This window comes from Erinaceus europaeus, chromosome 10 (genome assembly GCF_950295315.1).
Source record: "Erinaceus europaeus chromosome 10, mEriEur2.1, whole genome shotgun sequence".
Classification (NCBI taxonomy): Eukaryota; Metazoa; Chordata; class Mammalia; order Eulipotyphla; family Erinaceidae; genus Erinaceus; species Erinaceus europaeus.
The window spans coordinates 1,620,703-1,645,579 of NC_080171.1; the positions used below are offsets into that span (position 1 = coordinate 1,620,703).

Here is a 24,877-nt window from a genome sequence, read left to right on the forward strand (position 1 = left end):
CCCTCCATCTCTGTCTCTCTGTCCTCTATCAATTTATGTCCCATATAATTAGAAAAAAAAAAAAAAAAGGAAAAAATGTCCACTGGGAGAGGTGTATTCATAGTACAGGCACCATGCCTGAGTAATAACCCTGGTGGCAATAAATAAATAAAATAAAAACTACCCACTCACACCTTCCCCAGACTCAGAGACCTGGCCCATGTTTCCTTTCATCCCGAGGCTTGTCCCTCTCAATTTCCCTCTTTCCTAGCCAATAAATAAACAAATAAAAAAAGAGCCGGTGGGGTGGCAGGGTAGCTTGCACATGAAGGCACTAAGCCCCAACAGTAACCCTGATGGCAATAAAATCTCCCAAGTAATTAAATAAACAGCGACGAATCTGGACATGTTAGAGAGGCAAATCGATGCTAGTGCTAATAAGTTCATGGTGAGAATGAAGATCCCAAAAGGGTCAAGGCCGGTCCTTTCTCGGTTTCTGAGCTCTGAGTGAGAGCCGTATCCACCGCTGAGGCTGGCAGCCCAGTGACGGCACTTTCAAAGGCGGAGACGAGAAGCAAGGTGTGGGCATAGTGGGTGTGAGAGGCCCCGGGACACAGGAGAGTTCAGCTATGGAGGAGGATGCTGCTTAATTCCAAAAGGACACATCTAGATTGAAAATAAAGATAGGCATCATTACTGGAAAACACTCAGGGGGAAGAAAAATTATGCGGTTACACAGAGCATGAGAATAGACCGGGGAAAGAAGCATCAGAGGCTAAACTTTCAGACCAGAGTGAAGATGGCTAAAGCACTAACACACCAGGCACAACCGCGTGACCACACTCCTCCAAGGAGGGAGCCGCCAATGCTGACAAGAGGAGTCCAGGAAGCTCTTGTTCTAATGTCAGATGGCACTCCTGCCATTGTAAATCCTGCTGTTTTCTAGTTTCCTTTTCACTGTATTGTGAATCTGCGTGTTTTGTTAACCTGCTCATTTCTTTGTTTATTGGACAGAGACAGAAATTGAGAGGGAGGGGAAATAGGGAGAGAGGCAGAGAGATACCTGCAGCCCTGCTTTACCACTCGTGAAGCTTCCCCCCCTCGCAGGTGGGGACCAGGCACTCGAACCCGGGTCCTTGTGCGCTGTGATGTGTGCTGTAATGAGCTCAAGCAGGCACACCACCACTGGTCCCTTCTACTCTTGCCTCAACTCACAGTGAGAGCTCAGCACAGGCAGAGAATGGTGTTGCGCTTCTTTTTTTAATTTATTTTCCCTTTTGTTGCCCTTGTTGTCTTTTTATTGTTGTAGTAGTTATTATTGTTGTTGTTACTGATGTCGTCATTGTTAGATAGGACAGAGAGAAATGGAGAGGGGAGGGGAAGACAGGGGAGAGAAAGAGAGACACCTGCAGACCTGCTTCACTGCTTGTGAAGCGACTCCCCTCTCTCTTCCTATGTGTGATGCATGCTAGCGTCTCCTGTATTCCCCTGCACTTCATTTTATTTTACTTTAGTTTACTTAATTTGTTTATTTGTTTTTTTAACTAGAGCACTGCTCAGCTCTGGCTCATGGTAGTGCAGAGGATTGAACCTGGCACCATGAAGCCTCAGGCATAAGCGTCTCCTTGCATAACCATTATGCTCTCTCCCCTTCCCTGGCCTCAGGCTTTTTTGACTGAATGCATAAAATGGCGTTTGTTCATCTGTGCCGGGGCTCAGAGTCTGGTCTTGTCTGGCCTTGTCTGAGGAAGCCACCATTGCACGCTGCAGTGGAGTTAAGATGGCAAGACACTCTTTGCTCTGCTCCTCACACTCACCCTGCTTTCTCCAGGGTCCTCTTTCTTCTCTGGCACATTCAGCCTCGCTGGGGTGAGGGGGGAAGTCTTCATCCTTAGATTTTTATAACCCTTAGATTTTGTTTGTTTTTTTTTAATAAATAACCTCATGCTTATGAAGACTTTGGTTATGAGACTGTAGGTTTGTAAGGAAAATGTGTTTGGTAAATGAATGTCTGCTGAGGGTTACCATGTGTGGAGAGTTGTAAACTCTTCCCCGGGTTCTGTAGCTCCAAGGAAATCTGGTAAAAGTCACGACGTGTCTCTCTTGCAAACACAAATGACTTTTGAATCAACTGTTATTTTACATAATTGTTATAATCGATTTATTACCTTAAGAATGGACATCTGGGGGCCCGGCAGTAGCGCAGCAGGTTAAGTGCACGTGCCGCAAAGCACAAGGACCGGCAGGGATCCAGGTTCGAGCCCCCGGCTCCCCACCTGCAGGAGGGTCGCTTCACAGGCGGTGAAGCAGGTCTGCAGGTGTCTGTCTCTCTCTTTCCCCCATCTGTCTTCCCCTCCTCTCTCCATTTCTCTCTGTCCTATCCAACAACAAGAGCAACAGGAGCAGTGGATTCACAGTGCAGGCACTGAGCCCCAGCAATAATGCTGGAGGCAAAAAAAAAAAGAGTTGACTATTATCTACTGTAATAACTCAGTCAGATTTGAGGGCTAATTCCAAGAGGTGAAAGATTCATAGTTCAGAACACTATGTGCTGGAGGAGTCGCACACGTCGAAAACCTAAAGAGAAGTCACTGTTCTCAGAGTCATCAGCAAAGGTCTCGATACCTTGGCAGAACTGAATCTGGAACATGAAAGTGACACTGGCTTGGAGGGGAGCAGGTGTGTGACAGGTATCCCCAGGGCCGAAGGAAAGCAGTCTGCAAGCGAGGACAGCAATGGCTGGGGTAGACGGTCAGGACAGATTATCTGTTTGCTCATAACCGCCTTCCGAGGTGCTCAGTGTCAATCACATGAACACCTATGTCTCTCACCTCAGCTGTCTGCCAGTCCCCCTGCTTGAATGGAGGCAAGTGTGTGCGGCCAAACCGATGTCATTGTCTCTCAACCTGGACAGGGCACGACTGTTCCAGGTAAGTCACCCACAGGAAGAAGCTAAGTGCAGGGACCCAGGACCAAAACCCCAGTCCTCACCTGCAGGGGTGAAGCTTCACAGCCGTGAAGCAGGGCTGCAGGTGTTTCTCTTCCCCTCTCCTCTGTCCCACCTCCACCTCAGTCTCTGTCTCTATCCAAAAATAAATAAGATATTTTAAAAGATATCTCTAGTTTGAGAATAGGCATTTTTTTAAATCCCAAAATGTTCATTTTGAGATACTCTATAAATGTGAACTAAAACCAATACAAAACATGGTGTTGATAAGCAAAAGAATTATATTTCAAAAATAATTAAATCTGTGTTCATTTTTGATAACACATATACTAAAATTGGAACACGTGGATTAACATGGCCACTCACGGAAGGTTGGCACACAAATTATGAATATCCCATATTTTTCCAGAAAAAGAAGAAAGTGGATTAGTTAAATAAGTTAACGGACTTTGAAACAAAAATACTGCATCTTTAACATGCAAAGGTATAAAAATTATGTAAAAATATGACCAGTTCTCATTGCTAGTCACGTAAGAATCATAGTTGAAAAAGGACTGTCGTAAGAGTGAATTGAAGGGAAAGAGTTAAAATAATGTAAACATTTTGAAGTGTGTAGGAGATGTATGAGTTTTAGGGTATATGACGGAGTGATGCAGTATTTGTAGATAAATTGTAAAATCACTGTTAAGTCTAGTTAACGTCTGTTGTCCATGCACATTTTTTCTTGTGGTGGAAAATTATAAGATTTACTCTCAGGAGTCGGGCGGTGGCGCAGCGGGTTAAGCGCAGGTGGTGCAAAGCACAAGGACCGGCATAAGGATCCCGGTTCGAGCCCCCGGCTCCCCACCTGCAGGGGAGTCGCTTCACAGGTGGTGAAGCAGGTCTGCAGGTGTCTGTCTTTCTCTCCCTGTCTCTGTCTTCCCCTCCTCTCTCCATTTCTCTCTGTCCTATCCAACAACAACAACATCAATCATAACTACAACAATAAAAAAAAAAAGGACAACAAAAGAGACTAAATAATAAATTTTAAAAATGAAAAAAAAAAAAAAAAAAGATTTACTCTCAGCAGATTTCGATTGTGGAATCTATAAACTATAGTCACCACAGAGCCTCAAGCCTTAGGAATCTGATCACGGAAAGGTTTGACCTTGGACTCATTTCTCCTGGGCAACTGCTAATCTGGTCCAGGGGTTTTTGTTGGGTTTTCCATTCCCTGGGTTTTGTTAAGACTACGCATAAGTGGATCTGAGAGTATCTACCTTTGCCTTGCTTGTTGTTCTTAGCATAAGGCTTCAAGGTCCATTCATGTTGTGGCAATGCAGATGTTTTGTAGTTTATTTCTGACTAAACATACTGCACATGCCCACCACCCTTTCTCTGCTGATTGACCCAGTGATGGACACTCGGGTTGTTTTATCAGGGCCGTTGTAAGCACTACAGCAATAACAGTGGGTATTTTGTGCGTAGAACTTCAAGTCAGTTTTTTTCATTTTCTTTTGGTGGCGGTGGTTCTGTATGTTTGCTTCTTTGCTTTACTGCTCAGCTGTAACACTGACCCTGGGGGCTCAGAGCCTCAAGCTAAAACATTTGCGTAACCATCAGCTGTCTCCCATCCCAGTGTCTCTGTAAATTCCCAGGAGTGGAATCACAGGGTCCTGTGGCAGTTCTATTTTTAACTTGTAGCGGACTCTCCTAATTTGCATAGCATTTGCATAGACTCCCTGATTGGCTGTGAGCTGCCTACACTCCCACAAGCCATGCACAAGGCTGGCTCCAGCTCTTCGGGAAGGGCCATTTATAATAAGCACCGAGTGACAGCTGACTGGTGTCTGTGTTCATTTCCCTAGTGGTTAGTGGTGCTGACCAAGACCCTGCACACCTGTTAGCTGTGTGTACACCTTCTTTAGAAAAAAAAATAAAAGCATCAATTTAGATCCACTGTCCTTTTTTTTTTTTTTTTTTTAACTAGACTGTTGGGTTTATTTCTTTCTTTCTTGCAGTTGAATTCTTTTTTTTTAAATTGTTTTTTATTTAAGAAAGGATTAATTAACAAAACCATAGGGTAGGAGGGGTACAACGCCACTCAATTCCCACCACCCAATCTCCATATCCCACCCCCTCCCCTGATAGCTTTCCCATTCTCTATCCCTCTGGGAGCATGGACCCAGGGTCATTGTGGGATGCAGAAGGTGGAAGGTCTGGCTTCTGTAATTGCTTCCCCGCTGAGCATGGGCGTTGACTGGTCGGTCCATACTCCCAGTCTCTTGCCGTTGAATTCTATGAGTCCTTTCGTATCTGTTAGAGACTAACCTTCTGTCAGACATGTGACTTACAAATATTCCCTCATGCAGGAAGCCACTTCATTTGTTGCTTTCCATTACCATGCAGCCCCGTCTGTTAGTTGTTTGCTCTTGTTCCCTTTGCTTTTGGTGTCAAACCCCAAAACATAATCGTCAACATCAGTTCTGAAGATTTTGTCGCCTCTGATTTCTTGTAAAGCTTTGTGGTTTAGAGGCAGCGAGACGACACCAGGCCACGTCCAGACTCAGTACCTGGTATCACCATCAGCTGGAGACTATGAGCAGTACTCTGCTCTCTTTTTCTCTGTCTCTCGCCCTCTCTCCCTGTGTCCCTCTCAATATAAGTAAGTCAGTAGGGACAGGTGGCGGCTCACATCACCGTGCGCGAAAACCAGGGTTCAAGCCTCCACTTCCCACCTGCGGGGATGAAGCTCCAAGCAGTGGAGCAGAGCGGCAGGTGTCTCTCCATGTCCACCCCTAACCCTCTATCCAAAATAATGTTCTGTTGGAGTGGTGGAACAGCGCAGATAGCAAGGCCCAGAGAGGACTCCAGTGGCCAAAAAAGACGTATAAATGAGTAACTGAGTGTGAGTTCTGTGTGGCGGGCAGAACAGCTTAGCTGGATGGTGAGTGAGATGGCACAGCGGCTCTGCGGGGAGCGTGACCAGGGCTGGCCTGCTCCAACCTTGTTGGAAGGCACTACAGTGTTGTTCTCTCTCCCCCTCACCCTCTCTCCTTCTCCCTCTCTCCTTCTCCCTCTCTCCCTCTCCCTCTCTCCCTCTCCCTCTCTCCTTCTCCCTCTCTCCCTCTCCCTCTCTCCCTCTCCCTCTCTCCCTCTCCCTCTCTCCCTCTCCCTCTCTCCCTCTCCCTCTCTCCCTCTCCCTCTCTCCCTCTCCCTCTCTCCCTCTCCCTCTCTCCCTCTCCCTCTCTCCTTCTCCCTCTCTCCCTCTCCCTCTCTCCTTCTCCCTGTCTCCTTCTCCCTCTCTCCCTCACCCTCTCTCCCTCACCCTCTCTCCCTCTCCCTCTCTCCCTCTCCCTCTCCCTCTCTCCCTCACCCTCTCTCCCTCACCCTCTCTCCCTCTCCCTCTCCCTCTCTCCCTCACCCTCTCTCCCTCACCCTCTCTCCCTCACCCTCTCTCCCTCTCCCTCTCCCTCTCTCCCTCTCCCTCTCTCCCTCTCCTCTCCCTTTCTCCTTCTCCCTCTCTCCCTTACCCTCTCCCTCATCTTGTCCTTCTCCCTCTCCCTCTCTCCCTCTCCCTCTCTCTCTCTTTCGCCTTCTCCCCCCTCCCTCTCTCCTCTCCTCTCCTCTCCTCTCCTCTCCTCTCCTCTTCTCTCTCTCTCTCTCTCTCTCTCTCTCTCTCTCCCTCTCCCTCTCCCTCTCCCTCTCCCTCTCCCTCTCCCTCTCCCTCTCCCTCTCTCTCTCTCTCTCTCTCTCTCTCCCTCTCTCTCTCTCCCTCGGAGCCAGGCAGCAGTGTACCTGGTTGAGTACACGTTACCATGTGCAAGGCCGGACCCCACCTGCAGGGGGAGCTTTATGAGGCGAAATACTGCTACAAGAGTCTCTCTCGCTCTGTACCTCGATTTCTCTCTTTCTCTATAAAATATAAATAAATAAAATTATTAAAAAGAATGAGAAAAGGACAAGGAGGGAGAGAGGGAAAGAAAATTATTCAAACTAGAGTGAACTGGGGAAAAGAGAGAAAAGGAAAAAGGAGGAAGGAAATGATGAATAATTTAAGAATAATTTTAAAAAGAACATAAAATGCATGTGTCCATTTAGAATCTGTTTCAGTCTCCTTGGCCAGAGCTGAGCCCTGCTCCAGTCATTCCTGACCTTTTCTCAATCCCTCTTTTCTCTTGCATTCTCCTTCTCTCACAATAGCTTTTTTAAAGGAGTCTCTTCTTAAAATAAAATAAAATAAAATAAAATAAAATAAAATAAAATAAAATACTAATCCCACCTTTCCCCAGAACCATACTTCACTAGAAAAAGACAGAAACAGGCTGGGGGATGGATCCACTTGCTAACACCCATGTCCAGCAGAGAAGCAATTACAGAAGCCAGAACTCCCATCTTTTTTTATCTCATAAAGAATTTGGGTCCATCCTCCCAGAGAGATAAAGAATAGGGAAGCTTCCAATGGAGGGGATGGGACAGGGAACTCTGGTGGTGGGAACTGTGTGGAATTATACCCCTGTTATCCTATGGTCTTGTTGATATTTTTATTTTATGAATAAATTTAAAATAACAAATATATATTTTAAATACTGTAGCCCTGGGAGTCAGGCAGTAGCACAGTGGGTTAAATGCTCGTGGCACAAAGCGCAAGGACCGGCTTAAGGATCCCGGTTCGAGCCCCCGGCTCCCCATCTGCAGGGGAGTCGCTTCACAGGCGGTGAAGCAGGTCTGCAGGTGTCTGTCTTTCTCTTTCCCCCATCTGTCTTCCCCTCCTCTCTCCATTTCCCTCTGTCCTATCCAACAATGACGACATCATTAACAACAAAAACAATAACTACAACAACAATAAAAAAACAAGGACAACAAAAGGGAAAATAAATATTTTTTTTAATTTTTTTAAAAAAACTTTTAAAATACTGTAGCCTGCTATGTAACACAAGCACTAAATCTGGTGCTGAATACGTGAGTGTCGGCAGATGGAGCCACTAATGGACGGCAGCCCTGTGCCCACCACAACCTTCACTACTGAGGAGGAAAGTAGCCTGCTAGTGAGATATTTCCGTTTCCATTTTTATGAGAATAGGTTTCTGCTGATCTCTGTCTGCGTCTTCAGAAAACGGATGTTAAGACAGTGTCATGACTGTGAACTGTAGGCGTGCTGTAGGGAGCTTCACCTTCAGAAAGCCCAGACTTGTCACGAAAGGCAGTCGGCAGAATCAGGATTAAGACTCAGGCTTGCTGGTTCTCAGAGCTTTTCCTGAAGGGGGGCATCTGTTCTCCAACCCCTCAACTCTCTCAAGGAAGGACTCCGTCCGCATAAGCAACTTCACAGAGAAAGCCCAGGTGCCTGAGCCCTCCAGGCTGCTCCGTCAGCCTCCTCCCTCCTTCCAACTCCCCACCCTCAAACAGCTGTTCCTTCTTTGATTTCATCTTTTCTGTTGAAAGTCTTTTTTTTTTTTTTGTCCCAGGAAAAGAAGGTCTGGATTCTAACCACTGCACCGCCAGCCAGCCAGCTCTCCTCAAAGCAGGACCATCTCTTTCCTGACCTCCTGGAACGTATGCAGAGAAATTCCAGCACAGTGTTGGGTCTCGCTTGACTTCACAAACTTGTTACCTGGGGATCAACCTTTTTATTTTGTTACATTTTCTTATTCCATGTGATATATGTCTTACATGTTTTCATTTTTAAATGCACCTGTATTTTTTGTATTAAAATATATTAAGCAGGTGCTGCCCCATGCTCACAGAATGTACATACTCTGCTGTCTCCCAGGGAAAGTTCCTGGTTTTTCTACTCAATTCCATAAAATGGTTTTCCATTAAAATATATTTTGCTACTGATTCATACTTTACTGCATCGCGCCATTTGTGAGGTGTAAGGAAAAGGAATGATGATTTCATCTACACTGCTGGAACCAGCAGGAGTCCATGTAGCGCACCAATAAGTCGTGAGAAAGTCACCTGTTGTTAAAATTCAGTGGCTCTTGCCAGCCGGGCTAGCTTCACGGGCAGGTAACAGAGATGCAGAGACAACGGCTGGGAAGGGAAGCTGTATTTCTTTATTCAGGAACAACGATTTATAAACTAAACCAAAATAATCACCAAACAGAACTCTGCTGTCTCTTTGCAGCGGCACAAGCACTCTCCCCTACTCTGGAACTCAGGAACTCTCTCAGGGTTCCTCGGGGCAGGGCCAAGCAGGCCCGCGAAACTAACAGGACTGATCCAATTCTCTTGGCGGGGGAGAACTAGAACCCAATGTAAAGCATACAACAATTCCCCCTTTTCTTTTTAACTAAATGACTACAGTATCAAGGGTGTGGGGTGAACAGAAACATATATCATACAGGCATTTTTAAAAAAGAAACTGGCACAAACATGGAGAAACATGTAAGCAAGTAACAAGAACCAGTGTGCTGCCAAGGGAAGGCCTGAGGGGGCCATTTTTTTGCCTCTGTGGGCAAAACTTTATCAGCTTAAAAAAACATTTCTTGCCTCTGGGGGGCGTACTTGCCTCGACGGGCATTTGCATGGGGGCGGGGAACGGCCTAGAGTCCCAAAGGCAGCTGGCTGCAATTTACTTACTATGAAACAAAACTTGTTATTAGCGTATTTCTAATAGAGAAGGAATTTGAGACTTTTACATATCAACAACGTCTTTTAACCTTTTGTTACACCCATTCAAGATGGAGACAGGAAAGGAAACCTCAGGCATGAGAATAATTAGCATAGCCATTGTGCGATCTACCATTTCTAATAGAGAAGGTAATCGAGAGTTTTACATATCAACAAGTCTATTTAACCTTTTGTTTAGACCAACTTAGTTGAAATATATTGATTGTTAACTAATTTTTACCTCAGACTTTAAATGTAAGTTAATTTTACCTTTATGAGAATTACGTTGAAAACTTTTTTCATTTAACTTTGACTAGTAAGAATTTAGCCTTAAAGTTACTGTTTACCAAACTTTAAACATACACATAAACATGGTCATTAATACACAAGGAGAGAAACCTTTGTTACGAAGACATGTCATTTTAAACATGAATTTAAATCTGTACTGTCTTAGTTGTTGGGGGGGGGGGTTCACCATCCGGAGGTGGCTTCCTGCGCAGCTTCACTTCTAGGAATTGCAGGTTGCGATCTCTACACAAATCTCTGCGTACTCCAGCTTGTCTGCCTTCAGACCGGACCGGCAGCTGGAGATCTCATGTGCCCAGTTTCGGCAGGGAGCCTGGGGGTCCGGGAGGTCCGGGATCATTCCAGAATTTATAGCAAGAGAGCGGGCGGGCCAACATTGTAGAAGGCGTGGGCCTAGGTGCCCAGGGGTGGTGGCCATGATAGGTCGTCGCGGCCCTGCCCCATGGCCCTGCCATGTCTGCTGCCCTGCTCACAGTGGCCGAGCAGCGTGGAGGGATCACGCGTCCAGTGCCCTGCGCCACGCAGTGGAGAGCTGGCTCCTGTGGGCTGGCCTGCGTGCTAGCATTGGGCTCCTGCGTGGTGGCATCGAGCTCCTGCGTGGTGGCATCGGGCTCCTGCGTGCTGGCATCGGGCTCCTGTGTGGTGGCATTGGGCTCCTGCGTGGTGGCATCGGGCTTCTGCATGCTGGCGTCAGCCTCCTGCGGGGCTGCGGGGCTGCGGGGCTGCGGGGCTGTGGGGCTGCGGGGCTGCGGGCGCGGTGCGCGGGGTTGTCTGGGCGCAGCCGGCTGGCTGGCTGTTTAACCAGGTGGAAACAGCAGCTCTGCGCCTCGCCTCCTGCCCGCTGGCTATTCCCGCTGGCTGTTCTGAGTTCGCCCGAGCGAGTGGAAACCACAGAGTGGTCCAGAGATAAATGTTCCAGAAACAGCAAAACAGTCTCATGAAGAAAGAGCAGAGGCCTTTGGAGATCTCTTCACAAGCAGAAGAGAAGGCCATAGTGCATAGGTAGCCAAATTGTCTTTACTTATCTGAGAGATGCGCAGGTTAGGTCCACGTGGGCGCCATTTGTTGTTAAAATTCGGAGGCTCTAGCTCGCCGGGCTAGCTTCACGGGCGGGTAACAGGGCGGGTAACAGAGACGACCAGAGACATACGGCTGGGCAGGGAAACTATTTCTTTATTCAGGAACAATGATTCATAAACTAAACCAAACTAATCACCAAACAGAACTCTGCTGCCTCTTTGCCGCGGCACAAGCACTCTCTCTTACTCTCGAACTCTGGAACTCTGGAACTCTCTCAGGGTTCCTCGGGGCGGGGCCAAGCAGGCCCGCGAAACCAACAGGACTGATCCAATTCTTGGCGGGGGAGAACTAGAACCCAATGTAAAGCATACAACAGTCACCTTCCGTCTTGACTTCATCTTCTTGATGATTTGTATTGGGACGGGAGATAGCACAGGGTCCCACAAAAGGACTTTCATGCCTGAGGCTCAGAAGCCCCAGAGATTGAATCTCCAGCACCGCCACAAGCCAGAGCTGAGCAGTGCTCTAGTTAAATAGGTGAATCAGTGATACAAGATGTGTAACAAAAAGGGAGAGTTCTAGAGTTGGACCCAATGACATTCCCACCAGCAGTGCAGGAGGGTTCCTTTGTCCCCACAAACTCCAGCATTTGTTGCTCCTACCTTTTCTGATGTGTGGCATTCTCATGGGAGTGAAGTGGTGTCTCATTGTTGTCTTTACTTGCATTTCTCAGAAAAATCAAAGACTTGGAGCATTTTTTCATGTGTTTGTTGGCCTTTTAGATATCTTCATTGGTAAATATTCTGTTCATATCATCTGCCCATTTTTGGATGGGGCTCTTAATCAATCTTAACAGTACCTTTTATGTAATTTATTTATATCCTATCAGCTTCCAAACTGTGCTGATTGTTATCTCCTTTTAAATATTGTATTTATTCTTAGATTTTGTGAGAGAGAGAGAAATTGAGAGAGGGAGAGAGACAGAAAGACACCTGCAGATGGGGAGGCAGAGCCAGAATCCAAGTCCTTGCACACACATACATCTAAGCTAAGAAAACATACAATTAAAAATAAAATTCAGCTCTCAAACTGCCAATCAAGAAGAGACCTTCTTTCCCCCAGTGGGAAACTTTGGCCCCTTTATCAGACATAATGTTCCTATACATATGTGGGTTTAGTTCTGGACTCTCTATCCTGTGCCATTGGTCCATATTTCTATTTTTGTCCCAATGCCATGCTGTTTTAACTACTACTGCTTTATAATACCAACTGCAGTCAGGAATTTTAATGCCTCCATTTTTCTTCTTTCTCCTCAGGGGTGCTTTTGATAGTCATGCTTTTTTTTTATAGTCCCACACAAATATCTGAATAAATTTATATTTCCTTGAAATATGTCAGTGGAATTTTAATAGGGATTGCATTGAATCAATAGGTTGCTTTTGACAGGATTTCTATTTTAATGCTATTTGCTATTCCACTCTATGAACGGGGGTGTTCTTCGTTTCTTTGTATCATCCTTTATTTAACACTGTCTCAATTTTCTTCAAAAAGCTCTTTGGCCTCCTCTGTCAGGATTATTCCTCGGGATTTTACCTTTTGGGATTCAGTGGTCAGTGGGGTTTTGTCACATCCCTTCCCTCTGGCCCATCTTTGTGTAGAGATATGCCACTGATTTGTGAGTATTGGCTTGTAACATGCTGCTGTACTGAATTTATTGGATTTCCAGGAGCTTTTTAGCAGGTTTTTGGGGTTCTCTAGGTTTATCCATCTACTATCTGTAATATATATATATAGCTTAACTTCATCCTTTCCTATTTGGACTCCTTTGATATTTCTTTCTTGCCTGGCTGCCATGTTAAGGACTTCTCAGACGGTGTTGAGTAGCAGTGGTGAGGACAGACATCTTTACCTAGTTCCTGATTTTAGGGGAAAGCTTTCAGTTTTTCTCTGTTATGTATGATATTAGCTGCAGGTTTCTTATAGATTCCCTTTATTATATTGAGCACTTTCCCTTCCCTCCCAGTTTCTTGAGGGTCTTTATCATAAATGGCGGTTGGATCTCATCGAATGCTTTTTTTTTGCATCAGTTGATAAGATAGTGTGGTTTTTGTCTTTCTTTTTATTGATATAGTGGATCACATTGATTGACTTTTGGATACTGAACTATCCCTGTTTCCCAGGGGTGAAGCCCACTTGCTCTTGGTGGATTGTGCTCTTAATATGTTGTTGGGTTTGATTAGCAAAGATCTTACTGAGGGTGTTTGCAGCGATGTTCATCAGGGGTAGGGGTCTATAGTTTTCCTTTTGGTGGGGTTCTTTCCTGCTCTGGGGACCAGGGTGATGTTAGCCTCATATAATGTGTTGGGGAGTGTTCCCTCTTCCTCTACTTTGTGGAAGAGTTTGAGGGGCATGGGTGTTAGTTCTTTGAATGTTTTATAGAATTCATTAGTATAATCACCTGGACCTGGGCTTTTGTTCTTGGGGAGCCTTTGATTGTTATTTTAATTTCTGCACTAGTGATTGGTTTATCTACTTCTTGTGTCAAGGTTGGCAGTTGGTGTGACTCTAAGAATGTGTCCATTTCTTCTAGGTTGTCAAATCTATTTCCAAATAGATGTCCATAATAGCCTTGTGTGATCCCTTGTATCTCTGCCTCTTCTGTTGAGATCTCTCCTCCTTTGTTTCTGAGCGATCTTATCATAGCTTCCTCTCTTTTTCTCATAATGAGTGTAGCTAGTGGTTTATTTATTTTATTTATCCTTTTAAAGACCAGCTCTTGGTTTTATTATTCTTCCTAATGGTCTTCTCGTTTTCTATTTTCTTGATTTCTGCTCTGATTTTTAACTATTTCCTGTCTTCTGACTGACTGTTTTTTCTTTTTGCTGCTCCATTTCTAGTTGGTTCTTTGGGGTTGTTAAGTAATTTACTAGTGGTTTCACTTCTTTACTAATATGGGCCTTTCTATGAACTTCCGTCTCAGAACTGCTTTTGCTGCATCCCATTGGCTCTGAGAGCTCATTTCTTCATTCTTATTGGTATCGAGGTAGTTCTTAACTTCTTTTTTGATCTCTTCAGTGACCCATGTATTTTTCAGAAACATGTTGTTTCGTTTCCAGATTTGGGGGCAGTTTCTTTTTGTGGTTGATCTCTATCATCATACCATCAGGGTCTGAGAAGATGTATTTTACAATTTTAATATTTACATATTTGTTTAGGCTGTCTTTGTGACCCGTATATGGTCAGTCCTTGTGAATGGTCTGTGTGTACTTGAGAAGAATGTGTGTTCATTTCTTCTGGGGTGGGAAGTTTTGTATATATCTGTTAGGTGCATTTCATCTGTAGTTCACGTTAAACCCACTATTTCCCTGCTGATTTCTTTGTCCAGATGTCCAGTCTCTTGCTGTGAATGGTGTGTAAGATCTCTACAATTATTCTGTTGCTATCAATGGCTCCCTTAAGTTCAGTATTTGGTTTATATAAAATCTGTGTGCACCTGAGTTGGGCATATACATTCCCAATGGTTGTGTCTTCTTGTTGGATTAAGCCTTTCACCACTGTGTAGTAACCCTCTCCATCTCTGTTACTTTTTTTAACCTGGAAGTCTATTTTAGCTGAGAAAAGTCTATTTTAACTGTCCCGGCCCTTTTTTTCTGAATTACTAGCCTGTAGCATCTTGCTTCATCCTCCTACATTAAACTTCCTCTGTCTCTTCTTTGTGTGTTTCCATTTAACTGCGCTGCCACTTTTGGCAGGTGGCCACTCGCATTTAGGGTGACTATTGATACATGTTTTACTCATCTCCGTTCTGATTTTTGTTTTGAGGTTTTAATTAAATTGTTGATTCCTTGCCCATTTGTTTATATCTGTCATGTTGTATGGCTGGGTTTCTGTGATGAGCTCCTCACTGATTCCCCTCCCCTTTTGTTGCTCTCTGCCCCTTGTTTTGTGGTTTCCACGAGTGTAATCACTAACAGGATGTATCTTAAAAGGTCCTTTCAAGTTGGTCTTGATTAACGTGTGCTAGAGCTGCTTTGTCCATTAATCCCCTCCCCTTTCCTAAGGTGGGTTGATGGTGGCAGATTCCTTCTACTTTGGGATATTTGAGAAAACCATTATTCTTCTCTCATGTTTAAAGTCCAAAGCTGGCGACTGGAATTCCCTCTCTTTTAGTCCTCTGAATATGCCATTCCATTCTCCCTTTGCCTCTAGTGTTTCATCTAGTCTGACAAGAGCCTGTAACTCTACATGTGTACGTAACTTCTTCTCTATCCCTAGCCGCCTACAAATTTTTTCCTTGTTATTGAGTTTTGACCCTGTAGTTTATTTAAAGGTTTGTTTTATTTTATGAAAGAAACTGGTGTTGGGGACCAAGCCTGGATCCTTATGAATGCAAGTCCTGTGCTCCGTGCACTGAGACACTTGCCTGGCCTCCCTAGCAGTCTGTCCTGTCTCACTAGCTTCTTAGTGTTTACTGAGCAGCCTCTCTGAATCTACGGCATGAGGATCCTGTTTCTTATTCGTCCTGTGTGCACCTTACTCCGGGCTGTCTTGATACCAGGTATTGGAAGTATAGGATCTGTATTAAAATCTAAAGTGTGTTAAGTTAATATGGTCAGAATCAGAATTACCCTAGTTAGCTTGGCCTAGAGGGTGGCTCTGGGTGTGTTTTGGCAGAGGTCTCTGTGGTACATCAGAAGTTAACTAGACTTGAAGTTCAAGTGTGCAGCTAGACCCCATCATATAGATTGGCCCTGCTTCTCAAATTAGGGAGAAGGGTGGCTGGGGTAAATGTACTTTACCTTCAGTTTTCTCTAGAGCTAGCAAAGTGGTAGCATAATGATATGTATCAGATTAAGAACACAAAGAAACAGGTGTGCCTCCACATTGCCTCGCATTCCCTTTCTGGGGTTATCAGAGTGTCATCACCTTCCATCCCATGCAGTGAGGATCAAACTAGAGTTTGTCACTTGCTCCAGATTTTATTCTGGTAAACGATACTTCAGTCCTCAGAAGTCTGCACCATGAAAGTATAAATAGTGTTCAGATACTGTGCCTCTAGCCTTCTGGGTTCCATTTCTGAGTTATTACAGCCTGCTCAAAGTTCAGATGTAGCAATCTGGGCAGTGACTTAAGATACCATGATCTGTGGATAAAGTGTTGGGCTCTGAAGCCTCAGGTACTGAGTTTAATTCTTGGCATCACATGTGTCAGAGAGATGCCCTGGCTCTCCCTCCTTCCTTCTTTCTCATAAGTAAATAAATCTTTATAAAAGACATCATGGTCATGATCTATTTTAATAGAGATAAAAAGGTTGTGTGTGTGTGAAAGTGTGTGTGAGTATGTGGGTGTGTGTGTGAGTGTGGGTGTGGGTGTGAGTGTGAGGGTGTGTGTTAGTGTATGTGTGTGTGAGTGTGTGTCTGAGTGTGTGTGTGAGTGTGAGTTGTGTGAGTGTGTGTGTGAGTGTGTGTGTGAGTGTGTGACTCTGTGTGTGTGTGTGAGAGTGTGTGTGTGTGTGTGTGTGTGAGTGTGTGTGTGTGTGAGCGTGTGTGTGTGTGGGTGGGTGTGTGTGTGTGGGTGGGTGTGTGTGTAAGTGTGAGTGTGTGTGAGTGTGTGTGTTTGAGTGAGTGTGTGTGTGTGTTTGAGTGTGAGTGTATGTGATTGTGTGAGTGTGTAAGTGTGTATGTGTGAGTGTGTGTCACTGTGTGTGTGTTTGTGAGTGTGTGGGTGTGTGTGTGAGTGTGTGTGTGAGCGTGTGTGTGTGTGAGTGTGTGTGAGTGTATGTGTGTGAGTGTGTGTGTGTATGTGTGTGTGTGTGAGAGTGTGTGTGTGTGAGCGTGTGTGAGTGTGTGAGTGTGTTTGAGTGTGTGTTTGAGTGTGAGTGTGTGTGAGTGTGTGTGTGAGTGTGTGTGAGTGTGTGTGTGAGTGTGTGTGTGAGTGTGTGAGTGTGTGTGAGTGTGTGTGTGTGTGTGTGTGTGTGTGTGCATATGTAAGGGAGCTAGGTATATCTTCCCTGCTACTTCATCTGACTCTAACACATCCTTTCTTTCTGACTCACTCTCTTTTACACACACACACACACACACACGCACGCACACACACACACACACTATTTGTTCTCCCATTGAATATCCATGTCAATACATTGTTGAACAAGTGGAATCTTGGATTGAGAAAGAGTAGAATTCATTCTTCCTATGTTCTAAGTAATTCTCTCTGGGGTTGGAGGAGGGAGGAGGTTAGAAGAAAGTCAGCAGCATCTGAGAACTCAAAAAGCAAATGTGAGCATCAGCTCTGGGGTCTGTGGGGGTGGTGATTACAATGGTGATGAGAACTGGGAGGAGACGAAGTGACATATTTTCAGGAAATTGTGTGTGCAACGGTTTCAATAGGAAAACATGCATATTCTTCAGGGAAGTGGACATCATTGTCACGAAGTCTTCTCAAAGTTGCAGCTACGGAACAACTTAGACTTTCTTTGGAACATAGCCTGGAGTTCTGTGGTGGAGCACTTAAGCACCAAGAGCATCAAATGCCTAAGTTGTGTAACAATAAACTGGCAGTCAGCAAGGCTACCTAAGGCTGAACACACCACCCATATCCCAGTGAAGGCTCTGGGTTTCTGCAATGTTTGCTCTGACTAGGTATCCTGATCCCTCCCCTTCAACTTCAGGAATCAGACAGCAGTTTCCAGGTGCTGTGGGTATTGCATCTCTCTGTACCTCAGTTTTATTAAAGGTAGAGAAGGAACTTGTCCAAATCATCTGACATGGGCTGGGGATTGGTCTGAGAGAAGCATACCACATTTTATTCAACTGATACTAGATGCCAGGCATCCACATAACTAAGTTCTCACAACTTTATGAGATAATGTTGGAGAAAATACAGTTCATTACTATGTTTTAAAATTACTATACTGTTGTTAGTAATTTAATAATGGTTTACGAGATTATAACATCACAGGGAGGGGTGACTGCAGGGTGGGCAACGCCACACTTCACCCACCACCAAAGCTCTGTGTCCTACACCTCACCTCCCAGTAACCACATAGTTCTACAAAGTCCTAGAGATAGTTGGGCTAACTCTTTCATTATTGTTCTCACAAGTCCAAGTGTTTCAGTTATGCATAGTCTACGTAGGAGCAGAGCTGTCTAGTGTTTTCAGTTACAGAGCAGGGGCTGGGCAAGGGCTCCCCACACAGTGCACATCTGACCATCTCCAAGAACCTGGGCTCAAGTCTTGGCCTCCACATGGGAGCACCATAGAAGGGGGAGGGGAAGCTTGTGAGTGGTGAGAAGCCCTGCTGTTAATGACACCTCTGCCTTTCTTGTCCCCCACCACCTCTCATCCTCCATCCAAAAACCAAAAAAGAAGAGTTTGCCAGGAACTGTGGAGTCATGTTGGCACTAAGCCCCGGTAAGAACCCTAGTGGCATATGAGCAAACAACAAAGGAGAACACAGATTGTAAGGTGTGGGAGAAAGGCTTAGAAGTATTTTCCCTTGACCCTCTATTTCCTAACTCACCATTACAGGGCCCAGCTTCTCCACAGAGTGTGATTTAAGTGAGATGACTTTGCAGGTAGTTTTTGCTACTTATTATTTTTTTCAAAGTTTAAGTTAATCCATTCTTTCAGGTTTTTCAAGTTTGTCAGTATTCAGTCTTTACTGTCTTTACTGATTGGATATATTTTAACATAGAAGAGTGTGAAACTTTGCTGGGAAAGTACAAATACCCAGTGGGCATGGCGAGAGGAGGGAGCTTAATGACTCAGAAGGGTGAGGGCCAGGTGTGTAATTAGGCAGGTCTGGACTTATGAGGGTGGAGTGACATGGCTTCTGTGACAATGGGGTGTGGCCAGCATCTCCTGGAGGAGAAGAGGTGTCAGTCTGTGAAGGGGCTCGGGCAGACACTCAGACAGCAGGGATCTCGGTGTCTCCTTAAAGTCGCTTCCTGGCGTCACAGAGCATACCCATTCCCAGTTCCTGCTATTTTGTTCCAAAGAATCCCCTTTTTAAGTTGCAAAGTAGTATTCCACTATTCAAGCATTTAGATTGCTTCCACTTGGTGGCAACTGTGAATAATGGAGCTACAAGCACAGGGAGGCACATGTCAGTTTGGATTAGTGTTTTCACAAAACTCGAGAGCCTAGAATATTCCACTGAGGGTTGTGTATTGTAAGTGGCACTGTGGGCTGATTACTGTAGCTATGACTGGAGCCACAGGTCCCACTGTAAATGGGCCTGACTGACAATATCTTAGAAGCTCTAACTGTTATCAGAGCGTTTCTTTCAGGTTTTATCCAAGTCTACACTTGGGCCTCAAGTTTCTTTGAATGAACTGTTTCTAGTTGGGGGGTGGGGAGAAAGATCTGAAGTTGAGGTCAGTGCCTTAAGATCATAGTTGAAAGAGAACTATGAGAATTATGAGAGAATTAGGTAGAATTCCCAAAGTTGGGGGGTCTGGAGAAGGAACTGGTTGTTAAGGAAACTGAAGAGATGGACTCTGACATGACTTTGCTGGTAAATTTGAGATACTGTCAGTGTCTGTCTCTCTCATCCCGTTGGAACACACCACACAAAGATGTACCCTAAAAATACAGATTCAAACTTAATTTCTAGCTTCCTTACTTTTCTCTTGTGGATATCAGTAGCTCAATTTATTTTTTCTATTTCTCCCTGTTAATGGTTCCTCTTCTCATATTGTAGTTAATAATCATCTTCACCTGAACTCTAAAGATTCCTGAAAAAGAGCTTAAAGAACATTATAGAGGCAAGATATTAATTTAATTTTTTTGTAACATTTGGAATGTACAGGGTTGATTTTGTCTATCTTTCCCCCACTCTGTCTTCCCCTCCTCTCTCCATTTCTCTGTCCTAACAACAACGATATCAATAACAACAAAAATAACTACTACAGCAATGAAAAAAACAAGGGCAACAAAAGGGAAAATAAATTAATTTTTTTTTAAAAAGAAATACCCAAACAAAAAGACCCCTCAGAATGGGAGATCTTTGCATGACACACATCAGACAAGAAACTAATAACCAAAATATATAAAGAGCTGGCCAAACTCAACAACAAGAAAACAAATGACCCCATCCAAAAATGGGGAGAGGACATGGACAAAGTATTCACCACAGAAGAGATCTAAAAGGCTCAGAAACACATGAAAAAATGTTCCAAGTCTTTGATTGTCAGAGAAATGCAAATAAAGACAAACACTGAGATACCACTTCACTCCTGTGAGAATGTCACACATCAGAAAAGGTAACAGCAGCAAATGCTGGAGAGGGTGTGGGGTCAAAGAAACCCTCCTGCACCGCTGGTGGGAATGTAAATTGGTCCAACCTCTGTGGAGAACAGTCTGGAGAACTCTCAGAAGGCTAGAAATGGACCTACCCTATGACCCTGCAATTCCTCTCCTGGGGATATATCCTAAGGAACCCAACACACCCATCCAAAAAGATCTGTGTACACCTATATTCTTAGCAATACAATTTGTAATAGCCAAAACCTGGAAGCAACCCAGGTGTCCAACAGCAGATGAGTGGCTGAGCAAGTTGTGGTATATATACACAACAGAACACTGTTCAACTATTAAAAATGGTGACTTCACTGTTTTCAGCCCATCTTGGATAGAACTTAAAGAAATCGTGTTAAGTGAAATAAATCAGAAACAGAAGGATGAATATGGGATGATCTCACTCTCAGGCAGAAGTTGAAAAACAAGATCAGAAGAGAAAACACAAGTAGAACCTGAACTGGAATTAGTGTATTGCACCAAAGTAAAAGACTCTGGGGTGGGTGGGTGGGGAGAGAACAGGTCCAAAAAGGATGACAGAGGACCTAGTGGGGTTGTATTGTTATGTGGAAAGCTGATAAATGTTATGCAAGTACAAACTATTGTGTTTACTGTCAAATGTAAAACATTAATCTCCCAATAAAGAAATTTAAAAAAAAAACATTTTCAATTCGGAAAAAAAAAGTATGTACTGATCCTGTGGCCAGACTTTTAGGGTTTTTTTAAGATACATAGTAATGCATATGCTAGATTAATCATGGCAGCAGGAAGATGAGGTATGCATTAATCTGGTACATATATTCCAATTAACATTTATGAAATTAAGATTGTATTTTATGAGTATAAAAGCAGACTAAAAACATATAAGTAATATGTTTTCATTGAAAATAAGTCAGAAGTTAAGGGGAAGTTTGGGTAAGAAAAAAATCATATTTCCATGTCTTAAGGAAAAGCATTGTTAACAATGTTCCACAAATCTTTTCCCATTCATATCGTGTATGCCTTGGCATTGAGAACATACTATAAACACATTTTGCATACTATTTTTAGTAAACTTTATGTCATGATGATTTTATGAATGTAAAATTATGTAAATGCAATATTTAATGGGTTGAAAGCATTAAATCTCATAAATATGCCATGAGTTACACAACTGATTCCAGGAATTTTAGTTATATAGGTTCCTGTTGACTTTTAATAATATTAAAACACCATGATAATTATCTTTGCATATAATAAATACATGCCTCTACTTCATATTTTTAATGGTGTTGCCTCTTTGTCAAGGAGTTGCTAAAGCTAAAGGAACATATTTTATGAATTTATGTCATGAGAATTAAGATATTTCCAAATGTTTATTAATCACCTAATGATAGCCACTCAATCTCTCTCAAATATTTTATAATCAAAATTTCACTGATCACTAAATCTTTAAAAATGGAATATTTGGGGGAGTCGGGCTGTAGCGCAGCGGGTTAAGCACAGGTGGTGCAAAGCACAAGGACCGGCATAAGGATCCCGGTTCGAACCCCGGCTCCCCACCTGCAGGGGAGTCGCTTCACAGGCGGTGAAGCAGGTCTGCAGGTGTCTATCTTTCTCTCCTCCTCTCTGTCTTCCCCTCCTCTCTCCATTTCTCTCTGTCCTATCCAACAACGACAACAACAATAATAACTACAACAATAAAACAACAAGGGCAACAAAAGGGAATAAATAAATAAAATAAATATTTAAAAAAACAAAGAAAAGTCTTTAAAAATTAAAAAAAAGGAATATTTTGGAACTTCTGAAGGGTGTGTCCATGGAGTAATAGAGAACATAATAAAAATCCCCCCAAACAGCATATATCTACAACTACCAGCCTTGCAAAAGGCATCCACACGAGCACCACAGCCTCAGATGGACGTCTGCACATGTTATTGGGGTGAGAAGGGGCAGAGAAGGAAACCAAACACAAAGAATTAAGAGTGCTGGAAGACCATGGCTCCATCATTTCCCTCTGTGTTCATCAGTAACCAAAAAAAAAAAAAAAAAAAAAACAGATGCATCACTGGCTGGCAGTAAGAGAAGAGAACCTTTCAACTTGTAATCCATGACTTAAGGGCATTAACCTACTGAGTTACAGGAAAGGACACACACACAAAGGGAACATTTGTCACCAAAAGAAGCCCTGTCTGTGGCCTAAACATAAGGGAAATGTGTGGCAGCTGGTGGCTACCTGGTAGAATGAGCCCTGCTTCTCTGAACACAGCTGCAACCCAACAGCAATCCCCCAAGGCTTGGATTCAGACTGAAATCCTACAGAGAAACCATATACACACACCACATGGAACACAAAATAGCTGAAGGAAATGAGAAACCTAACCCAGCTGCCAGCCCCACCTCTCCACCAACCAACATAAAAACAGAGCAAAGCCCAGAGGTCACAATAGCAACACCTGCTGGCCAGCCGTAACCAGCATAATAAATGCATAATAGAAGAATGAAAGAATCAAACTACCAAACATGCCATATCAGACAGATGTAAATGAAACAGAAGGACTCCAAGAAAAAGAGACACAGAGAGACTACCAGAGAAAGACTACAGAAAGCTCATCATGAGAACTCCCCAAGAATCCAAGCATAGATGGAGAAGCATATTCAAGAGTTGAAAGGTGTTAGGGAACACAAAAGAACATATTTCTCTAAGAAACTAGGAAACAGGAAAGAAGACCTTCCATCAGAGTTCACTGAGCAGTTAAGAAGCATGAAACAAAAACTTCAAACAGAATTGCAGGGGATGAAAGACACTCTGAGTGCAGTTCAAGTTCAGATAGAGGCATGGGAAGTAGACTCTCTCATGCAGAACAAAGAATAACTAGTCTAGAAGATACAATAAGCCCACTCTTGCCTTTTAAAGATGAGGGAGAGGAAAGATTTAGAAAGAGTGGAGCCCCTCTCTGTGAAGTTGCAGACCTCATCAAAAGGTCGAAGGTAAGAGTGACAGGAGTTCCTGAGGAAGGGGCAGCATGAAAGGAACAGAGACCGTCCATATTCAGGGACATTTTATCCGAGAATTTTCCTCCCTTAGGCAATCCTCAGAAAATAGTCATTTAGGTGACAGAGCATACACCCAGGTACATGAATGACAGGCAGCCAACACCAAGACACATCATTGTAAAACTATCAAAACTCAGTGACAGGGAAAACGTTTACAGGCTGCTAGGGGAAAAGAAAGACTTTACATACAAAGTCAGAACTATCAGACTTCTCCTCACACACTCTAGATGCATGGAGAAAGTGGAATGACAAATTCAAAGTACTAAAAGAGAGGGAATTTCACTTCTTGGAAACCTGCACTTTAATGTAAGCGTCTTTGGGTTATGTTGCTTGAGTCACTGTGGGATGTCTCTTTAGATTCTGGCCCTGCTCCCTTAATTCTACTGCTTTTCTTACTAGGTAAGAAGAGGCCCTGAGGAAAAAGCCAGGCAGTTTCTTCTCCGGTGTCTCTCATAGTCATTATTCCCTTTCACTCATTTCACCTACCTATTCCACGCCGTATCAGCCTTGTAATCAAGTTCCTTAATGACTCACACAAACATTTCAGGAGGCCCTGTCTTTCTGGCAGCTTTTTATGGACAACACTTCTATACCCTGACTTTTTCTTCTATTTACTGATAGGATGTTTTCCCCTCTTTTCTCCTGGGATGCTGATCTTCAGCTTCATATTCTTCTCTCCCTGGAAATGTGTTACTCCCACATCGATTTTGGCAATAATAACAACAAGGAGCTCGACAGCACAACTGCCTGCAACTTCCTTATAATGGAACGGGAAAGGTTCTTAGTAAAGTTAAGATCCATAAATGTCAGGGCTTTCAGACCTACACGATGTCCCCTCACAGATGTTCCCTGACATGGCAGAGAAATGATCTGTGTAACCTTCTCCTCTCCCCTCTCCCTGTTTCCCTTTAAACATCACCTTCCTCCAGAAGTCCCACCTTTTCCTTGTCCTGATGGCCAGATCCCATCTTTTCACCAGAATTCCCAAGCTAGTCCCAAGACTCTTCATGTGCCTTGTGAATTTTCACATTCAGCAGATTAGTTGGTTTCACCTCTATTTTTTATTTGTAAATCTTATTTACTCTTTTGATAGACAGTGAGAGACAGAGGGAGTGCATGGCAGAGAGAGGGAAAGATAACTGCAGCATGACTTTACCCCTTGTAGAAACATTTGCCTTATAGGTGGGGCCTGGGAGCTTGAACCCAGATTCTTGTCCTTGGTAATGTGTTTGATCTTCCAGCTTCACCATCACCCAGCCCTCTACCCTCTATCTTTTTACAGCTGATGGAAGATTTAATTTTTAAAATCTTTTTCTATATTTTTATTAAATAGAGACAGAGAAATTAAGAGGTGAGAGGGAGACAGAGAAAGAGAAGGAAGAGAAACCTACAACACTGCTCATGGCGCTTCCCTCTGTGGGTGGCGACCAGGGGCTTGAACCCAGGTCTTTGCACATTGTGACATGTGCACTCTACCAGGGGAGCTACGACAGAGTCCCTGCTGGAAGCTCTTAAAGTAGGGAAAGAGAATATGTGGACCAAAGGCACTCTCTGCTTTGTGTTTTCTTTCCTTTGAATTGCCCTGGACACCTGCCAGGGATAACTCCCTGTAAGTAGCACTGACTCAGGAAAAGGTGACAAACGTAGTTTTTCTTTACCCACCCAATATGAAAGAAGTGACGCAGCCTGGTGTCA

At 43.9% G+C, this 24,877-nt stretch overlaps 1 protein-coding gene and 1 long non-coding RNA gene across 2 annotated transcripts in view; one reads left to right on the top strand and one right to left on the bottom strand.

Annotated features, from left to right (window-relative positions):
- Positions 1–8,746, top strand: part of SVEP1 (sushi, von Willebrand factor type A, EGF and pentraxin domain containing 1) — a 215,554-nt gene extending 206,808 nt beyond the window's left edge. Inside the window, exons 47-48 of the mRNA XM_060199027.1 lie at positions 2,816–2,909; positions 8,374–8,746. Of these exons, the coding sequence (XP_060055010.1) occupies positions 2,816–2,909; positions 8,374–8,395 (116 nt within the window). The 3' untranslated portion in view covers positions 8,396–8,746. The remainder of the gene's footprint in view (positions 1–2,815; positions 2,910–8,373) is intronic.
- Positions 8,747–16,988: 8,242 nt separating this feature from the next.
- LOC132540816 (uncharacterized) lies at positions 16,989–24,030 on the bottom strand. Its single transcript, XR_009551939.1, has 3 exons — positions 23,669–24,030; positions 19,473–19,595; positions 16,989–17,379 (listed from the first exon to the last, which is right to left on the bottom strand). It is a non-coding gene; the product is annotated as an uncharacterized LOC132540816 (long non-coding RNA).
- Positions 24,031–24,877: the final 847 nt, after the last annotated feature.